This window comes from Colobus angolensis, unplaced genomic scaffold (genome assembly GCF_000951035.1).
Source record: "Colobus angolensis palliatus isolate OR3802 unplaced genomic scaffold, Cang.pa_1.0 Scaffold404, whole genome shotgun sequence".
In the NCBI taxonomy this organism is placed as follows: Eukaryota; Metazoa; Chordata; class Mammalia; order Primates; family Cercopithecidae; genus Colobus; species Colobus angolensis.
The window spans coordinates 351,554-369,586 of NW_012117422.1; the positions used below are offsets into that span (position 1 = coordinate 351,554).

Here is an 18,033-nt window from a genome sequence, read left to right on the forward strand (position 1 = left end):
GAGTCTCGCTCTGTCGCCCAGGCTGGAGTGCAAAGGTACCATCTCAGCTCACTGCAACCTCCACCTCCTGGGTTCAGGTAATTCTCCTGCCTCAGCCTCCTGAGTAGCTGGGATTACAGGTGTGCACCACCATGCCTGGTTAATTTTTGTATTTTTAGTAGAGACAAGGTTTCACCATGTTGGCCAGGCTGATCTCAAACTCCTGACCTCAGGTGATTTGCCCACCTCGGCCTCCCAAAATTGCAGGGATTAGAGGCCTGAGCCACCGTGCCCAGCCAATTTCTTTTTTTTTTTTTCTTAAGACAGGGTCTTGCTGTGATGCCCAGGCTGGAGTGCAGTGGTGCAACCATAGCTCACTGTATCCTTGAACTCCTGGGCTCAAGCAATCTTTCTGCCTCCTGATTAGCTAGGGCTATAAGAACAAACCACCATGCCAAGCTAATTTAAATTTTTTGTAGAGATGGGGTCTTGCTATGTTGCCCAAGCTGAAAATACTCTAGAAAAATATTAAAAAAAAAAAAAAAAAGAAAAAGAAAAAACAAAGACAAAACAACCTATGTCTCTTGCATTACAAGTTTGTCCAAGAAGGGTTTAAAACTCTGAAATATCAGATTAAATTTTCATCTCGAATTTTTAAAATAGTAAACAAAAATTATTCAACTTTATACATTGCTTCTATTTGTAAATCTGACTTAGTTGTGTGAAATTAAATAATTCAAACTTAAAAGCTGTTGTAACTTTAAATTATCCTGAGACTTCAGAGGAATGTGGCTGTGCAGCCTGAGTCACGTGGCATCCGGCTGCAACTTCTGCCTTTTAAAAATTCTGTAAATAGGCCGGGGCGGTGGCTCACGCCTGTAATCCCAGCACTTTGGGAGGCCGAGGCGGGTGGATCACAAGGTCAGGAGATCGAGACCACGGTGAAACCCTGTCTCTACTAAAAATACAAATTAGCCTGGTCTGATGGCAGGTGCCTGTAGTCCCAGCTACTCGGGAGGCTGAGGCAGGAGAATGGCGTGAACCTGGGAGGCAGAGCTTGCAGTGAGCCAAGATCACGCCACTGCACTCCAGCCTGGGCAACAGAGCGAGACTCCGTCTCAAAAAAAAAAAAAAAAAATTCTGTAAATAATTAAGATCAGAGATAAGACCCCTCAGATCACTGCCCCACCTCAAGGAGCAATCTGTAATCAACCAGATCACTGTAACATACTCACTAGCCTCATATGGAAGATGGTATGATCTTGCCAAAACTTCTGTCTCTGCCAATATAAGTGATACCTTAACTTCTCCAGAGTGGAACACTGATCCCCTTTGTCTGAAGCTGCTGTTTTCCTGGGTGGCCATCCTCAAGCTCTGTGCTTGAACAAACTCTATACTTTATGATATTTTCTGAATCTCATTATTTAAGGTTGACAGTTGATAGCATCATGCCTATTAAATAACTTTTTTTCTTTTTCTTGAGATAGCGTCTCACTCCATCACCCAGGCTGGAGCAAAATGGCACAATCTCAGCTCACTGCAACCTCCACCTCCAGGGTTCAAGCGACAGATTCTCCTGCCTCAGCCTCCAAAGTAGCTGGAATTATAAGCACCTGCCACCGTGCCTGGCTAAGTTTTGTATTTTTAATAGAGGTATGGTTTTGCCATGTTGGCCAGGCTGGTATCAAACCCCTGGGCTCAAGTGATCCACTTGCCTCAGCCTCCCAAAGTGTTGGGATTACAGGTGTGAGCCACCCCACCCATCCTAAATAACTGCATTTTGATACTAATTGTATTTCTGGTTTTAGGAACAAAAATATATGTTTGAGGTGCACAAGCATGCACATGTGCACACAAAATACACCTTCATGGTTACTGAGACCATGTTTAAATTGTGAAAAATAAATAATGTCTGTTAAATCTCAAAGTCACAAACAGGTTCAAATTTCAATGTCAGATGACAAATGTTCCCTAAGACTGATGGGAAGTCCCAATCTATTAATTCACTCATTTCACTTCTTAGCTCTTGCAAAAAATTCTCTATCTGGCCATCAACAGCATTTATTTTTTTAAAGTCTTACTTAATATTATGACTCGAAACAATGTGAAAAGAAAGCACATTAAGTTAGTAGAAAGAGTAACACTGTCATTAAAAGTCCTATGTCTCCTGATGTACTTCAGCATCTTCTGATGACTGCTGATGAAGGAAAATAATCAATCACCGTTAAATAAGGAGAGAAGGAAAGAAAAGGGAAGAACTGCTTTGATTTCTGCGGAGACGAAACCAGGTGGGGAGGAACTATACCATGAATTTATGAGATACTACTAGAGGAAAAACCTTTTTACTGAGGAAGATACCAATACAAGAGAGCTCACTCTAGAAAATAAGGCCAAACATGCTCGGCTGAACTTTGTCATTCTGAGTTGGCTGGTAATACCAGGAGGGCCACTGAACCAGGGAATCTCAATGGATAGAGGTGTATGAATAACCGGTGCAGCTTTAAAACATTCTTCAACCCCATATGCACGTAACAACAGAGCCCCAAACTGCATGAAGCAAAAATAGACAGAATAAAAGGGAGAAACAGATAATTTGACAATACTAGAGATAATACTCACATTCAACAATTTCTAGAACTACAGAGAAGAAAAATAAGGAAAGGGAAGATTTGAACAACACGATTAACTAGATCTAATACACATCTACAGAACAGTCTATCCAACAATAGCAGATATGTACATTCTGAAGTGCACATGGAACATTCTCCAGGACAGACCATGTTAGGTCATAAGAGAAGCCTTAATAAATTTATGATTGAAATCATACAAAGTATGTTCTCCAACCAATAACTGAATTTAGAATGAAACTGGCAATCTATAACAGAAGGAAATTTGTGAAATTTATGAACACACAGGATTCAAACAACATACTCCTAAATAACCAATGGGCCAAAGAAGAAATAACAGGGGAAACCAGAGATGAAATAAAAGCCACAACATATCAAAATTTACAAACGGGTGAAATCGGACTCAGAGGGAAATTTATGGCTATAAACAACTACATTAAATAAAAAAGACCTCAAATCAATAACCTCACCTTCTACTTTAAAAAAGAAAAAACTAAACCTAAACCAAGTAGAAGAAAGGAAATAAAGATTTGAGTAAGGCCAGGTGTGGTGGGTGAAGCCTGTAATCCTACCACTTTGGAAGGCTGAGGTAGGAGGATCATTTAAGTCAGGGAGTTCAAGGCTGCAGTGAGCTGAGACTGTGCCACTGCACTCCAGCCTGGGTGACTGAGCGAGACATGAGACGTCTCAAAAACAAAACAAAAAAAACAAGATTTGAGTAAAAATTAATGAAATAGAGAATAGAAGAGAGAAAAATCAATAAAACAAAAAGGATAAATTCCTAGAAAGATACAAATGACTCAAACTGTCTCAACCATAAATAGAAAACCTGAATAGGCCTCTAAGTGAGGAGAGAATGAGTTGGAAATAAAAAAAACTTCCTACAAAGGAAAGTCCAGGACCAGATGGCTTCCAAATATCTAAACAATTAACACAATTCTTCCTAAGATCTTCCAAAAAACAGAAGAGGAAAGAACACTTCATAATTGTTTGTATCATGGCAGCATTATGCTACCAAGGTCAGATAAGGACATACGAATTAATTACACACCAATATTCCTTATAAATATAGATGCAAAAATCCTCGGCAAAATACTAACAAACCAAATCCAGCAAATATAAAAAGGATTGCACATTATGACCAAGTGGGATTTATTCCAGGATTGGTTCAGTGTAAGAAAATCAATATAATACATCATATTCATAGGACAGAATAGAATAAAGGGCAAACTCACATGATCATCTCAATAGACACAAAGCTTTTGACAGAATCAAAAACTGTTTCATGATAAAAACGTTCAGTAAGCTAGAAATAGAAGGTAACTTTCTCAACTTGATAAAGGGTATCTAATCTATGAAAGTCTTAATAGCTAACTTAATCAGTGGTGACAGACGGAAAGTTTTTCCCTACAAGATCACAACACCACATGGATGTCTGTTTGCACCATTTCCATTCAACAATCTACTATTTGAGGTTCTAGCCAGGAACAATTAAGCATGAGAATAAAATAAATAAGCATCCAGATTGGAAAGGCAGAAGAAAAATGATCTCTATGTGCAGATGACATGATCTTGTAGACAGAAAAGCCCAAGGAATCCACAAAAAAAATGAGAATAAATGAGTTCAGCAATGTTGTAGGATAAAAGATCAATGTACAAAAATTAATCACAGTTCTATAGAAATTAAACATGTGGAACGATATCCCATGCTCATGAGCTGGAAGGCAATATTGTTGAGACAGCAATGCTAACTAAAATGATCTACAAATGTGCAATCCCTATAAAATCCTAGGTTTTTTTTTTGTTTTTTTTTTTTACAGAGATTGAGAAGTTGATTCTAAAATTCATGGAGAAATGCAAGGGACCCTGAATAAAGAAAATAAATTTGAAAAAGAACAAAGTTGGAGAACTCACACTTCCCAATTTCAAAACTTATTATGAAATCAATGGAAGAATTGAGAGTCCAGACATAAACTCATACATTATACTCAATTGATTTTTGACAAGGGTGCCAAGACCATTTAATGGAGAAAAAGTCTCTTAAACAAATGGCACTGGGAAAACTGAACATCCACATGCAAAAGACTGAAGGTAAGACCCCTACCTTACACCATATACAAATTAATAACTCAAAATGGATCATCAAAGATCTAAATGTAAGAGCAAAGACGATATTGTTTTTAGAAGTCTTTGTGACCTTAAATTAGGTAATACTTTCTTAGACATCTAAAGTACAATCAACCAAAGGAAAAAATAGACATATTCAACTTCATCCAAATTTAAAACTTTATGCTTTGAAAGACACTACCAAGAAAGTGAATAGAGAATGGGAGAAAATATTTCAAATCACCTGTCTGATAAAGGCCTAGTATCTAGAACATACAAAGAACTCTTACAACAAAAAAGTCCAATTTAAAAATGGGCAAAGCACTGCGATAGACATTTCTCCAAAGAAAATAGAAAATGACCAAAAGCACACGAAAAGATGTTGAATCTTTAGTCACTAGGGTAATGCACATTAAAAACATGAGACAGCTCCTTCACACCCACTATGACATCTATAAGAAAAAAGACAGGCAGTCACTAGTGTTAGGGGGGTTGTGAAGAAATTGCAACCCTCATACGTTCTTGGTGAGAATGCAAAATGGTGCAGCTGCTTTGAAGAGTATTTTGGCAATTTCTCAAGAAGTTAAACATACAGTTATAACATAATCCAGCAATTGCACTCTTAGGGACATATCCAGAGAACTGAAAATATATATTCATGCCAAAATTTGTTCATGAATGTTTATAGCAACATTATTCATAACAGCCAAACAGTGGAAACAAGTCAAGCGTCCATCAGCAGAACAAAATGTGGTACATCCATACAATGGAGTATTACTCAGTCACACAAAGAAGTACTGACATATGCTGTAACATGTATGAACTGTGAACACATTATGCTAAGTCAAAGAAGCCAGACACAAAAGGCCACATACTATATGGTTCTATTCACATGAAATGCCCAGAACAGGCAAATCCACAGAAACAATGAGTAGACTTCCAGGTTTCCAGGGCTGGCAGGGGTAAGTAGTTACTGTTAATGAGTATGAGGTTTCTTTATGGCATGATGAAAATGTTCTTGAATTTGATAGTGGTGATGGTAGCACAACTTTGTGACTATACTAAAAACTACTGAAATATACACTCTACAAGGGTAATTTTATGGTATGTGAATTATATTTCAATTACCAAAATCCTTTCAGCCCCCTACTGATTTGAGCATGGCTACTGAGGTGAACCCCTGTTTTCAATAGGAATATATGTTCTCACTCCTCAGGTAGGCTGAGGTAGAAGATTAAGAATTCACTGCTGCAAACATTTACAAATACTGAAAATCCTTCAAGAATATAATTCAATGTAACAAAATATTTTGAAATTCTCCTCATCAGCAAAAATACTTCATTGGCACATGTAAAATTGCTCTCACCCTACTTTTTTGAATTTGCTGTTTTTAAAAGAACACAAAGTAGGTAAAAAAAAAAAATCTCAGACAGATATAATTTATTACTAATTAGGTGTGGCTTGGAAAATCTTTTTTACACTTATTCCTTCATTCCACAAATATTTATTGAGCACTTACTATGTGCAAAGCACTCTGTTGGGTGCAGAAGCACAGTGGGGAGAAATGCTCCAAGTCCCTGCTGCTGGGGGTGCTGAAGCTCTGGGGAAGGCTGATTAACCACAAAGAAGAAATTATCAGAGAACGAATGTCCACCTTGAAGAATGAGTAAATCAACTGACCACCCTAAGCGGCAGCAGCAGCAGCATGTCCCCACTCTTGCGCCCTATGTGGGTAGGAGCCCATGTGAAGACACCAATAGTAAGTGTCAATCCCTGTTCCTCTCACGGGAGCCAGGAGCACATTCTGTCTCTGAAACACAAATGCAATCCGGGTCTGCGGTCTCCAAATCAGCCCTCAAAACACAGGTCTGGTTAATAATACTCAACAGTGCAGTCTTTTTATTTTATTATTTATTTCTTTTAATACAAAGCTTTGGCATTAGCAATTTTATGAAAAAATAAAATATACTAAAAATAAATGCTTGTGTGGCATGATTGGTAAATGATGCACAAAAATAGGTTCTTTTTTCCTTCAAGGCAATCAGTCAGAAAGCAGTTTTTTTTCCTTCTTCAAAACCATTCTACCCTATGGAATAAAGGGAAAAAAGAAGTCATAAATTAGTTAAAGAGTAGTCAAATGTTTAAAGTAACAGAGAAGTGACCCTAACTGAAGGGTGGCCTGCGCTGTCCCTAGCCATTTCCCAACCCCTCTGGTAAGGCCAGGAAGCCATTAAGTGTTTTCCCAAAATCAGCAGTTTCAGATCTGCAGGTGACTGACTCATCCACCTTAGAGGTGCTTTAATATGCCCAAAAGAATGAAGGAAAAGGTCAGGCCCATGGCGTGCTGTTTAAATACACAGGGATGATTATCATACAATTTACAGCTTATCCTGGTTTACATACATGTTCTGAATGCTGAGGGTGCGGAAATCTGTAGCTGTTGTCTTTTTAAAAATGCTCCTCTTACCCCTCAAACAAGAATGTCCTTACTTATTCTGCAGTGACAGGGATGTATGACTGTCTCACAGGAATCCTCCAGACCTTGTGTATGTGTGTTTCTGTCCTTGTACCAGGTGGAAAGCCTATGACCTTTTGACGAGACCCTGCGCTGACCCAGCTCCTGCTGCCCTCTCTGCAGCCCTGTGTTGTGGCACTGCCCTGGCTTTCTGATGCCTTGGATTCCTGCTCATTTCCAGGGTCCCCAAATCGAGCTGTTAGCATTGATCTCTTTCAGCTGGGCTCCAGATCTCTGCTTCAAACCACACAAGCTTTGGTTATTATACAACTCTCCAGCAACTCTTGATTTCAGCTCCTGCCCGCCACCCTGACTTCCTCCTTCAACTCCCTGTTTTTACCTAATCTATCTTCCTGCCTCCATGCTCTACCACAGCAAGCAGCTTCGCAGCCACTAGGAATAGCTCTCTGCTGAAAAGCCTTAGAGCCCATTACCAGCTCTTTACAAGAATAAAGTCCAAATTCTGTCTCCTGCCTACTGCCACCACCACCTACGGTAGACACACCAAACCACACAACTCCCTGATCCTGGTCTGTGAGGTCCTCACTGTGTGCCCTAATTATGCCCAGGCTGGTTCCTAAGTCACTCCTCCATGCAGCCTTTTCAGCTCCCCCAAAGGTAAAGCAGCAGCTCTGCAGGCATGACCCAGAAGTGCCTTTGCATACTCCCTCACTCTCCAGCCACATCAGTACGCACATGAGGGCATAGCCCTGAGCTCCAGTGGGGCCAGGCCAGGTCTCCATTAGTTTCAGCACTGCGAGCCCAGTGCTTGGCACAAGCCCAGGAGCCTACTTGGGAAACGGCATCTCAATGAATGAGGGGGCGTTGTCAACTTTTTTGAAAAACCTCTGGTATAAAGGATATTCACAACTTCACATAAAGCTCTGTACTTTATTATTTCTTGTAGTTCCTATTTAAGGTAACACATTTTCTAGTATTTCCTCAGAAAAACTGAATATTAAAGACTTCCAAGGGGTAATCGAGTTTTTAAATCTACTTTATCTTGTTGCCTCTTAAAGAAATTATAGGCTGGGCACAGTGGCTCACGCCTGTAATCCCAGCACTTTGGGAGGCTGAGGCAGGTGGATCATCTGAGGTCAGGAGTTTGAGACCAGTCTGACCAACATGGTAAAACCCCATCGCCACTAAAAATACAAAAATTAGCCAGGGGCGGTGGCGGGCGCCTGTAGTCCCAGCTACTCGGGAAGCTGAGACAGGAGAATCGCTTGAACCTGGGAGGCAGAGGTTGCAGTGAGCCGAGATTGCACCATTGCACTCCAGCCTGGGTGACAGAGTGAGACTCTGTCTCAAATAAATAAATAAAATAAAGCAAAATAATAACCACTGCCAAAGAGAGCAGAGAAGTCCAATGCAAGTTCCCACTGCCTTTAATACTCATGTTGCCACTGTATTTTTAGGAAACGAAATTTGTCTTCTTCAACCACATTATTTGACACTATCCTCCTCTCTGAAGTAGTCAAATGCAAGCAGTTTAAAGGAAAAGGCTGGAACCAGAGGTGCTGGGTTTGAATTCCAGGGGCCTTCTTCCTATGGCATCCCTGCAGAGTCACTCACTCCCTCAAAGCCCTAATTTATTCTTTTGTGTATATGTATCTCACACTCAGATTGGCTACAAGGAGAATAAATACTAAGAGAAAGAAGAGGATCCACTATCCAGCAATACACCTCAAACAGAGGTTAATTTTAAATCTTTTCAGGAATTGTTACAAGACAGGTTGTGTGAGCAAAAGGTTATCAGGCTGAGAACTAAAAATTCAAAATTCTTTAGACAAGTGTTTCTCAAACTAAAGCATACAACCTATTAATGGTTTTTAAAATCAATTTAGGAGTTAACAACTAATATTAACAACAAAGCAGAGGGTTGACTACATCAGAGAATACTGCATGCAGTCAGGGAAGTGTCTGTGAAATTTGTTTCAGTTACATATGGGAGTACTAGGTCACAATGCAAAATGTATCTCTTATAGCAGGAGATGGTTTTTAAAAAGTCTGAAAAACGCTGCTTTTGATATTTAAGGTTCTAAAACAGGTAACTGAAAGAGAACCCAACACCTCTCCTCGGCCTCTGATCACTCCTAGGACAATTCAAGAGGGACCCTCAGCACAGGATGAGTCTTAGAGCCTTCTACCTGACGTGAGGTCAGCCTGTGAACAGCTCTATCCTGTAGCTTCCGTCTGAAGATTTAGGTCCTGGTGCAGGCTCGCTAGCTTTCAAAGTGTTCCGTGTTTTGGATGGACAATTTTAACTAATACAAAGTTTTCTTGTTTTCTTTCTTTCTCTCTTTTTCTCTCTCTCTCTTTCTCTCTTTTTCTTTTCTTTTTTTGAGATAGAGTTTCACTCTGGTCACTCAGGCTGGAGTGCAACGGGGCGATCTCGGCTCACTGCAACCTTTGCCTCCCGGGTTCAAGTGATTCTCCTGCCTCAGCCTTAGCTGGGATTACAGGCACCTGCCACCACACCTGGCTAATTTTCATATTTTTAGTAGAGATGGGGTTTCACCATGTTGGCTAGGCTTGTCTCGAACTCCTGGCCTCAGGTGATCTGTCCGCCTCGGCCTACCAAAGTGCTGGGATTACAGGCGTGAGTTACCGTGCCAGGTCACAAAGCTCTTTCGTATATCAAGTGGAAATCTACCTCCCTGTAGATATCTCCAGAGCTCCAGAAATACAGAGTAAGCGTGTCTCTGTATGCACTGGTTAGTCACCATCAGACTCTTTTGAATATTAAACCAGGCAATATGGGTAAAAGAGATCAGTGTAGGACTAAGATCTTGGAAGGCATTCAATAAACAGTAGTTATTCTCATCTTTAAGAGTCTTTCAAACACCTGGAAACACCTCTCATCTCACCCGGTCCCCTGTCTTCCGAAACAAGTATCCCCGAGACATCAAATAATTAAACTTGCAGACCCTTTTATGTTGGGCTAGTTTCTCAATATTCCTCTTAAAAAGAGTACTGAGCACTCACGCCTGTAATCCCAGCACTTTGGGAGGCCAAGGTAGGCGGATCACAAGGTCAGGAGTTCAAGACCAGCCTGGCCAAGATAGTGAAACCCCATCTCTACTGAAAATACAAAAAAATTAGCCAGGCGTGGTGGTGGGTGCTTGTGATCCCAGCTACTCAGAAGGCTGAGGCAGATAATTGCTTGAACCCGGGAGGTGGAGGTTGTGGTGGGCCGAGATGGCACCACTGCACTCTAGCCTGGATAACAGAGCAAGACTCCGTCTCAAAGAAAAAAAAAAAAAGAGTACTGAGCAAAATAATTCAGAAATACTGAGAGTAAAATAGAAACATCAATTCTTTTTATATAAAGGAGTTTATATATATAAATTTCTGATACTACACTAAGAGGAGGAAGCTCACCAGCAGTTTCCTGGTGGACCTGCTACAAGAAGCCAAGGCTTCCTTATCTCAGGTTATGCCACTGGAACATCTGCTCTAGTTATTTCATCACCTTTACCACTTCAGATTCATTTCCTCATGCCAAGACTTTTTTGAATCTTGAATAATGAGCTACCCTTCTCTGCAAATCTTAGAACATGATTTCTATGAATCAGAATCTAGCAACTGGAAAAAGGCTCTAGGGGATACCTAGTCACGCCTCCCATTAAACTTAAAATCTCTGCTATATATTTGTATATGTTCCTCAAATACAAATAATAAAAATATTTATTTTTATTTTGAAGGAAAACTAGAGTGACACAAATATCAGTTAGTAAATGTTGACATTTCACAAGGTTTATATGAATAACCAAGTAGAGCAAAAGACCCCTTTTGGGAACTGAAATTCGATAACCTTGCTTACCTAGGTACTAAGAAACAGAGGTATGAGAAGCCAATACATAAATATATTTACCTTACATTTATTTGCTTCTTTGACTACCATCCTGTTTATATTTGCAAAGTTTCAAAATTTACCAGATCTGTTTGCAGTGCTTAAAAAATTTAATGTATAATTAGTTACAGTACTTAAATAAAGAGTATTTAATCATAATAGAAGGGCAGTGACTCCAAACCCAAGGGCTTTTTGATGGACTTCTGATTGAAGCCAGCAGCACCAAGCCCTTGGTAAATGCACCAAGCATGGTGAGGGAGGGATGGGGGCTTGCATCCCTTGTGAGGATCCTCCTTGTGTAGTCAGCAACCCACCCATGGCAGGGGGCCCTGGACCACCTGGGTCCCACACACTGCCCTTACATCGTGCCTACAGGGTTTCAACAGTGAGTAGACAGGGTCAAGGACTTGCTTGAATAGTAATGTACAAGAACAGTGACTAGTAACACTGCCAAAAAAGTAAACTATTCTAGTAGGTATATGCATAGAGGTGAAGTTCAGTATCAATTTTCAGACAGTCATTAAAATGCCAAGAGATGAAATCTGTTTATATATGACTATTTTACAAATGGATGAGGTTACCCAGAAAATTCAGCCCGGGCAATTAAGGTGAAAAAAAAATCTTATTTTGGTTGTAAGTTTTTTGGTAGATAAAGGCAAAAACAGAAATCAAATAGATGTTGAAAAATTCATTAATAAATAATAATTACAAATTTATTTGCTAAAATAAACTTTTTTCTGGAATAAAATCACTAGGAATTTGTCATTGACATTTTTGAGAAAAAGACATTGGGTAAAAGTACTATTATCTTTCCTATCATCTGCCACAATAAAAACTGCCTTTAAAAAGATTAATTCATGTTTACTGTTAAAAAAAAAAAAACACAACACACAAAAGCACATATTGAAGAAGACATTGCCCCAGATTCTAACGTAAGATAATCACCATTCATATTCTGGTGACCATCCTTGCTTGTATCCACATGTGTGCATACACAACACGCACACACATACACACTCTCTCCATTTTTCTCTCTAAATGGGATCGTGAATATTGTCCTTCAGTGGTTTTGACTGAAGGCACAGAAATAATAACCAAATGAACAACTGTGAAATCAACCCTCTACAACCACTAATGGGAGAAGGGTTGGACTAAGGCATGGATCTAAGATCCATGACTTAGATTCTGAGTCATGCAGGCATTTAGGCACGGAACTAAAATATTATGGCCCAGATACTATGATTTCTAATAGGTAACATGTCTACTGAGCAACTCTCATTTTAATCTGATAAATGAACTGAACATCAGACGGATTCTGAGTGACAGTCAGGTGACTATTAAACTACCCAATAATTCTCGAAAAGTGCCTAGTGTAATTATTTGCTTGTATTGGTTATCACTCATTTGTGAACTTTTTGAGAAGTAGGCTTATATTACTATCTTGCCTGATGGGTTAGCATGGGAGTAAGCAAAAGAGGTGGTTGTGGGTGAAATAAGTGTTTCCCTCCAAAATAAGGTTTGAATCATAGCTACTCACAGAGTTACTATGGTTCTGTGTCCTATTTCATGGAAGAAATTAAATTCAATTCCCAGATAATAAAGGCAGATGGCCATCTTCCTAACAGAACTTCAATAGCACTGCGGTGGCATTGGCTTGGCTAACATTTATTGAGCACTTCTTATGTACCAGGCACTGTGCTAAGCATTTTATATGCTGATTCTCATAACAACCCTGCCACATGGTCCTAGCGTTATCTGTTTATGAATGACTACAAGGAGCTTCAAATAAATAAAACTGCCCAGGTCTTACAACTGAAAAATGGAGGAGCTGAGAGTCAAATCCAGGTGTGTGTGACCCTAGAGTCTAAGGAATTAGGTGCGCCGTGCTGAAGGAAACTGCATGGGTGGCCAACAGCAGCAGCCAGTGGTTCACCTGCTGGATCAGTGCAGTGCTCCTCTGAAGGCTGGGGAGTGCCAGCCGACCCTGACGTCTGTGAGCCCCAACACGTACGGGCTCATGGATGCCAGCGGGCACTTCCTGCAGGTATCTAGCCCACAGATCAGGTTTAGATCTAGGAACACATGTCACTGCAAGTGGAGGCCACTTGCCCATTGTTTCTATAGCCAGACAATGGGCAGTCAATTAAATCAACTGCATGAAGTAGTTTGGTTATTACTCATCAATTAAAGTATCAGGACATAATTGAGTAGGGCGATGGCGTGAATTCCACCCACACCAACTGAGGTTCAAATGTGAGCAGTGCCCCAGGGTTGCTTTCATCTCTAATTAGTTTTCATGAATATTGGTAAAAGAAAGGACTGAACGTATCCTCAGTAAATGTCCAAAATTTAGAACAAAACGAAACAAAGCAAAAATAAAAAACCCTTTCTATATCTTATCCCTACGGAAAACTACTCTTGGAACAGCACTGCATCAAAATGGACCATAACAGTCATCTAGCCCAATCTTCCGTCCTCTGAAAACACCTCACTACAGCACCCCTGACAAGCCTGCATTCCCAGTCCTGGGCAGGCCCTACAGCAAACCACCCTGCCACTAAGCAACCTCACTGACAGATGTCCTTCCTTTTACCGAGGTGAAGCCTGCAGTCATGGAGCCTGCTCTTTGGTCATCATTTTGCCCGTGGAGATAGCGCTTAGACTTATTTTCTCTTTCTCCTCACAGTTGTCCTAATATCTGGAAACAGCGGGTCTTTTAAATTGCTTCTTTCCTGCAGGCCAAGTACCCAAGGCACTGGTCCTGACTACAGGCATGGGTGCCGGGGCTTCCCCAGAAGCTAGACATGCAAGGCTCCAGGTAAGTGTGATGAACACAAAGTGGGGCTCTTCCCGTCAGCGATGAGGACACTGGCAGCCTTTTACACTCTATACTGTTCCTTTGCCATTTGCATTATACTGCTAATTCATTCTAAGCCTGTGGCTAATGAAAACCTCTGGATCTTTTCTCAAATGAGCTGTTCTTGTTGAATAAGGTGAATTCCCAATCTGTGTTACTGACTAAAAATATATGTTCATGAAATAAAGTATTTTGCTAGATATGATCCCACCAGGATCAGTATGAAACTGGTGGAAAGCCAATTCTCACCACCTTTGTGAAAATTGCTCCATGTGTTTTCCTGGGATCATCTGGCACATGCAATCCAAAAAACAATTTGTTACTTACTCATTAGCATTCAAGCTAGCTGTGGCTCTGATGATCATGTAGCAGAGTGTGAGGGCACTGAGGAGGCCAAAACTGGCAATAATAAACCATTCTTCTGTTGATAAAGGAAAGGGAGGAAATCACTCTGGGGAGAAGGTTTAAGTCAAATCGATGCCAACATTTCCCTCAAATGCAACGAAGCAGACGTCAACGGAGGTGTAAGCCAAGATTGGCCCAAGGAAGTGAAGCAGGAGGTTTGCCAGAGAGCTACTAACTGGAGAAGGTTAGTGGAGTACTGGTGAAAGCTGCAAGGGAGAAAGGAAAGCATGGCCCAACCATTTCTTCCATTTAGGTCCTGAGGTCTGTGAGCAGTGTAGCCACCAAAAAGTGTGTGGTGAAAATATGTATATAAAATTGCACATGGACATAGACTTTTTTCATTGTTAATGTAAATGGCAGTAAAGCAGACTAAGCATATTTATAGCCTTCTTTCCTTCTTCATTCTGTCATTTCTGCATGGCTTTCATTCTTAGTCAAAGGCTGAGGAGCACGGAGCAGCGGTTCTCCAGGTCCTGTGGGTGCTCCCAGCAGTCTGCGAGCCGGCCTCCCATGGCATCCATGGCTACATTCTTCTCTCTTACGCATGGGCTTACTTGGGATATTTACGTAAAAAGGACATCTCACTGGTGTCTCAAGAAACCAGAAACTACTCTTCCCCATCCCACTGCCGAGGAGCAGCACTGGCTGTCCAGGCTGTGACACGCAGAAGTAGGAAGGGCGGGGGACTGACCGGGTACTTGACTGCCAAAGAGCTGGAAACCTTTGGTGCTTACTACTCTAAGGATTTTCATCTAGCCTGTCTCTCTCTCTCCATCCAGATATTTTCCCTTACCTTTTCAGAGCCGATGTTGTCAAGGTAACATTTTAAAAACAGTATTTATTGAGAACCTCAAAAACAACCTAAGAACCGATCTGACTTGCTAAAAAGTCTTAACTCTAAAATATTTCTTAGAGTATACACTGACTAGGGCTTTTTTAACAAAATGTTACACAATAAAATTACCTATATATATGCAAGAAGGAAGAGAGAACTATTTACACGTGGACTGCCAAATATTTTATGCACAAGCTGTATACAACATGTGTGTCTCTCAATCTGGGTTCCACAAATCCTAACCCCGCATGCAAAACTGTGTGTGCATAGGCCTTTTTCTAGAAAAACATACTTTTGTTAGATTTTAAAGGTGGTGACTTTCGGAAGGTCACGAAGCACTGCTCTGGAGGACTTCCGGGTCCGGAGTGTGCTCTATGAGCATTTCTCTGCCCAGCTTAGCTTATGTTATGAAAACGCTTAGTAAACCCCTACTGTTTAGACATCAGTACAGCCATTGCCTCTCAAACTACAAACTTCCTCATCAGTAGATTGAAGCTTTTTATTTAATCGCATGAACGTTCAAGACTACATATAAAACCCACCATTTTTACCTGTAATGTTTTAAGTTAGGGAAAATGTATATGGCATTTAAAAAAGTCAAGAGCCGAATGCCATCACCATCAAGGAACTTAAGACAGTATCTTCTTTTTTCTTCTTGGAGACTTTTACATATGATATGTAGACTACCTTGTAGAACTTCGTCACATCTATGTTTCCAAATTCTGAGTATACCATCCCATATTTGCACATCTTTGTGTGTGTGTGTGATTTCAATTTTAAAAACTAGTAACAAAAGGAAGTAGACACCATCATAAAACACCCCATATGCTGGTGGCATTTCCACAGTGCCCCCCTGCAGCGGGCCTGGCTACCTCTGCCCCCAGTGCCTACTTAGCACAGTGCCTTGCACACAGTGGGTGCCAGTTGGATGCATTGTGGTTGCTATGGTGCTATAGAGCTTCAGAGGGAAAGCAGAGGTAGCTGTGGTTTAGTTCAATCACATGAATTTTATTTACTAACATCATGTGTAAATTCTGCTAACGGTGATTAATTTGGTACATGAAGTAATCTTTTTTATCATCAAAGCAAAAGGTTTTGAAAGGACATTTCTATATAAAATATAATGGGATCAGTATTTAATGTAGTAAGTAGTAGGAGCTCAATAAATGTTTGATCAATGAAGGACCCGAAAAACTCACTAATAAACCAACAACCTTTGTGTTCTTTATTACTACTCAATCAAGTTTTAAAACTGTAGACCACAAAACCTAAACACCGAAGAAAGGAAACCATGAAATGCTATCAAAATGAATCACTGAGAGATGGTGCGAAATGAGCCAAACTACGCTCAAAGCATAGTTTTCCCTGCTGCATAACTGAATGAGGGCTCTCTGAGTTAGACAGATGACAGAAAAAAACATGGGGAACCATTTTCTAACAACAATGTCTGGTTGGTTAAAAACATGAATACTTGGATTGAACAGACCACACAAGTCTTAATATGTAAAGGAGAAAACATTCTGTAACAGTGTCATCCATTTCACTGACTCCCAGAGTGGAGTGGGGTCCCACGAGCCTCAGGGTCTGATGCTCTAGGCAAGCAGCAGCAGGTACTGGAAAAGGCGACAGCAGAGCAGCAACAAGGAAGATGGGTGAAAGGTTGTTAGATGAAAACAACATGTAAAGAATGGAAGTGAAGAGAAAAGCTAGCTTGTTGAGGGGTGAATGTCTGTGAGGCCCACACACACGCTGTCAGCTCACTCACACCGTCCTTAGGCACTACCATCAAAATACTCGGCATTTCTTTCCTGCTTGTCGACAGTGCAATGTGAAGATGTTCATAACTTGTTCACGGTATTTTTTTTCAGGCAGATTGTCCTTTGGCTTTTCTCCTACCTCATATACAATTATACCAAAGAGTTAAGTGCCAAGAGACCAAACTTCCATAAAAAACTTAAAATAAAGTGCGCAACAGGCTATCTTCCAAGAACTGTGAATTTTTAGGTTTAAATTATAGATGAGTTTCCCACTAAGTAGCCTGTAGCCCCGGAGGTGGAGAACACCAGCGCTCACAGCACACGACACACCAGCAATGCTGCTGGGGGCCTGTGTCACCTTCCAACATCTCCCTTTACACGCCTGTTTGTAATGCAATGATTTCAAAACAAGGTTTATAATACAGCGACTAAGACAGACCTCAACAGCTACTCATCAAATGCAGCTATTCCTATTAATTATACACAAACACACCAGCTACTTATCATAAATAAAGTTTCATTCTTCCAAATACCTTTTTTAACAGAAACACACATCCCTTTCTTGGTTACAGTCTGTGTTGCAGGCTGAGGCGAGTGCCTTGACTCTCCTGATGGTCCCGAATGCCCATATAGGCAGTCACATGCCCCGTGCCTGAGCGGAGGCCCCCACTTACTTGTTACCGCAATGTTGATTTCTCCTGTTCTCGGAGTGAGCTCCCCATCCTGAGGAAGAGGCGAGATCCCCGAAGTTCGAAGTGGCTCAAGGCCGAGGGAGTTGTCGCCGGCAAGGTCGCCAAGGGCTGATCTTCGGTTTACAGCTTGGGTTCTGGTGAGCCTTTCCATATCGAATGCTACGTTATCAGTACATGGCAAATTCGGCTGCAAAATATTTGTAGGTTAAAAATAACTGTAAGGAAAACAAATCCTTTCATAAGATTCTGAAGTTTGACACCCTGTTGCAAAGACCTTACTAAGTTATTTCCCTGTGATATCCTCTCATTTATCTGCCCACCTACCTACTCCTTCTCCTCTCACCCTAAGTTTTTCTTCAAAAGGCACAGAGATCTCTTCTCAGAAATGGTACAAAGGAAAACCA

At 40.7% G+C, this 18,033-nt stretch overlaps 1 protein-coding gene across 1 annotated transcript in view; it reads right to left on the bottom strand.

Annotated features, from left to right (window-relative positions):
- Window positions 1–6,607: 6,607 nt before the first annotated feature.
- The window catches only part of RNF130 (ring finger protein 130), a 110,536-nt gene continuing 99,110 nt past the window's right edge, over window positions 6,608–18,033 (bottom strand). Inside the window, exons 7-9 of the mRNA XM_011955969.1 lie at window positions 17,612–17,816; window positions 14,268–14,361; window positions 6,608–6,798 (exon numbers count right to left, since the gene is read on the bottom strand). Of these exons, the coding sequence (XP_011811359.1) occupies window positions 6,783–6,798; window positions 14,268–14,361; window positions 17,612–17,816 (315 nt within the window). The 3' untranslated portion in view covers window positions 6,608–6,782. The remainder of the gene's footprint in view (window positions 6,799–14,267; window positions 14,362–17,611; window positions 17,817–18,033) is intronic.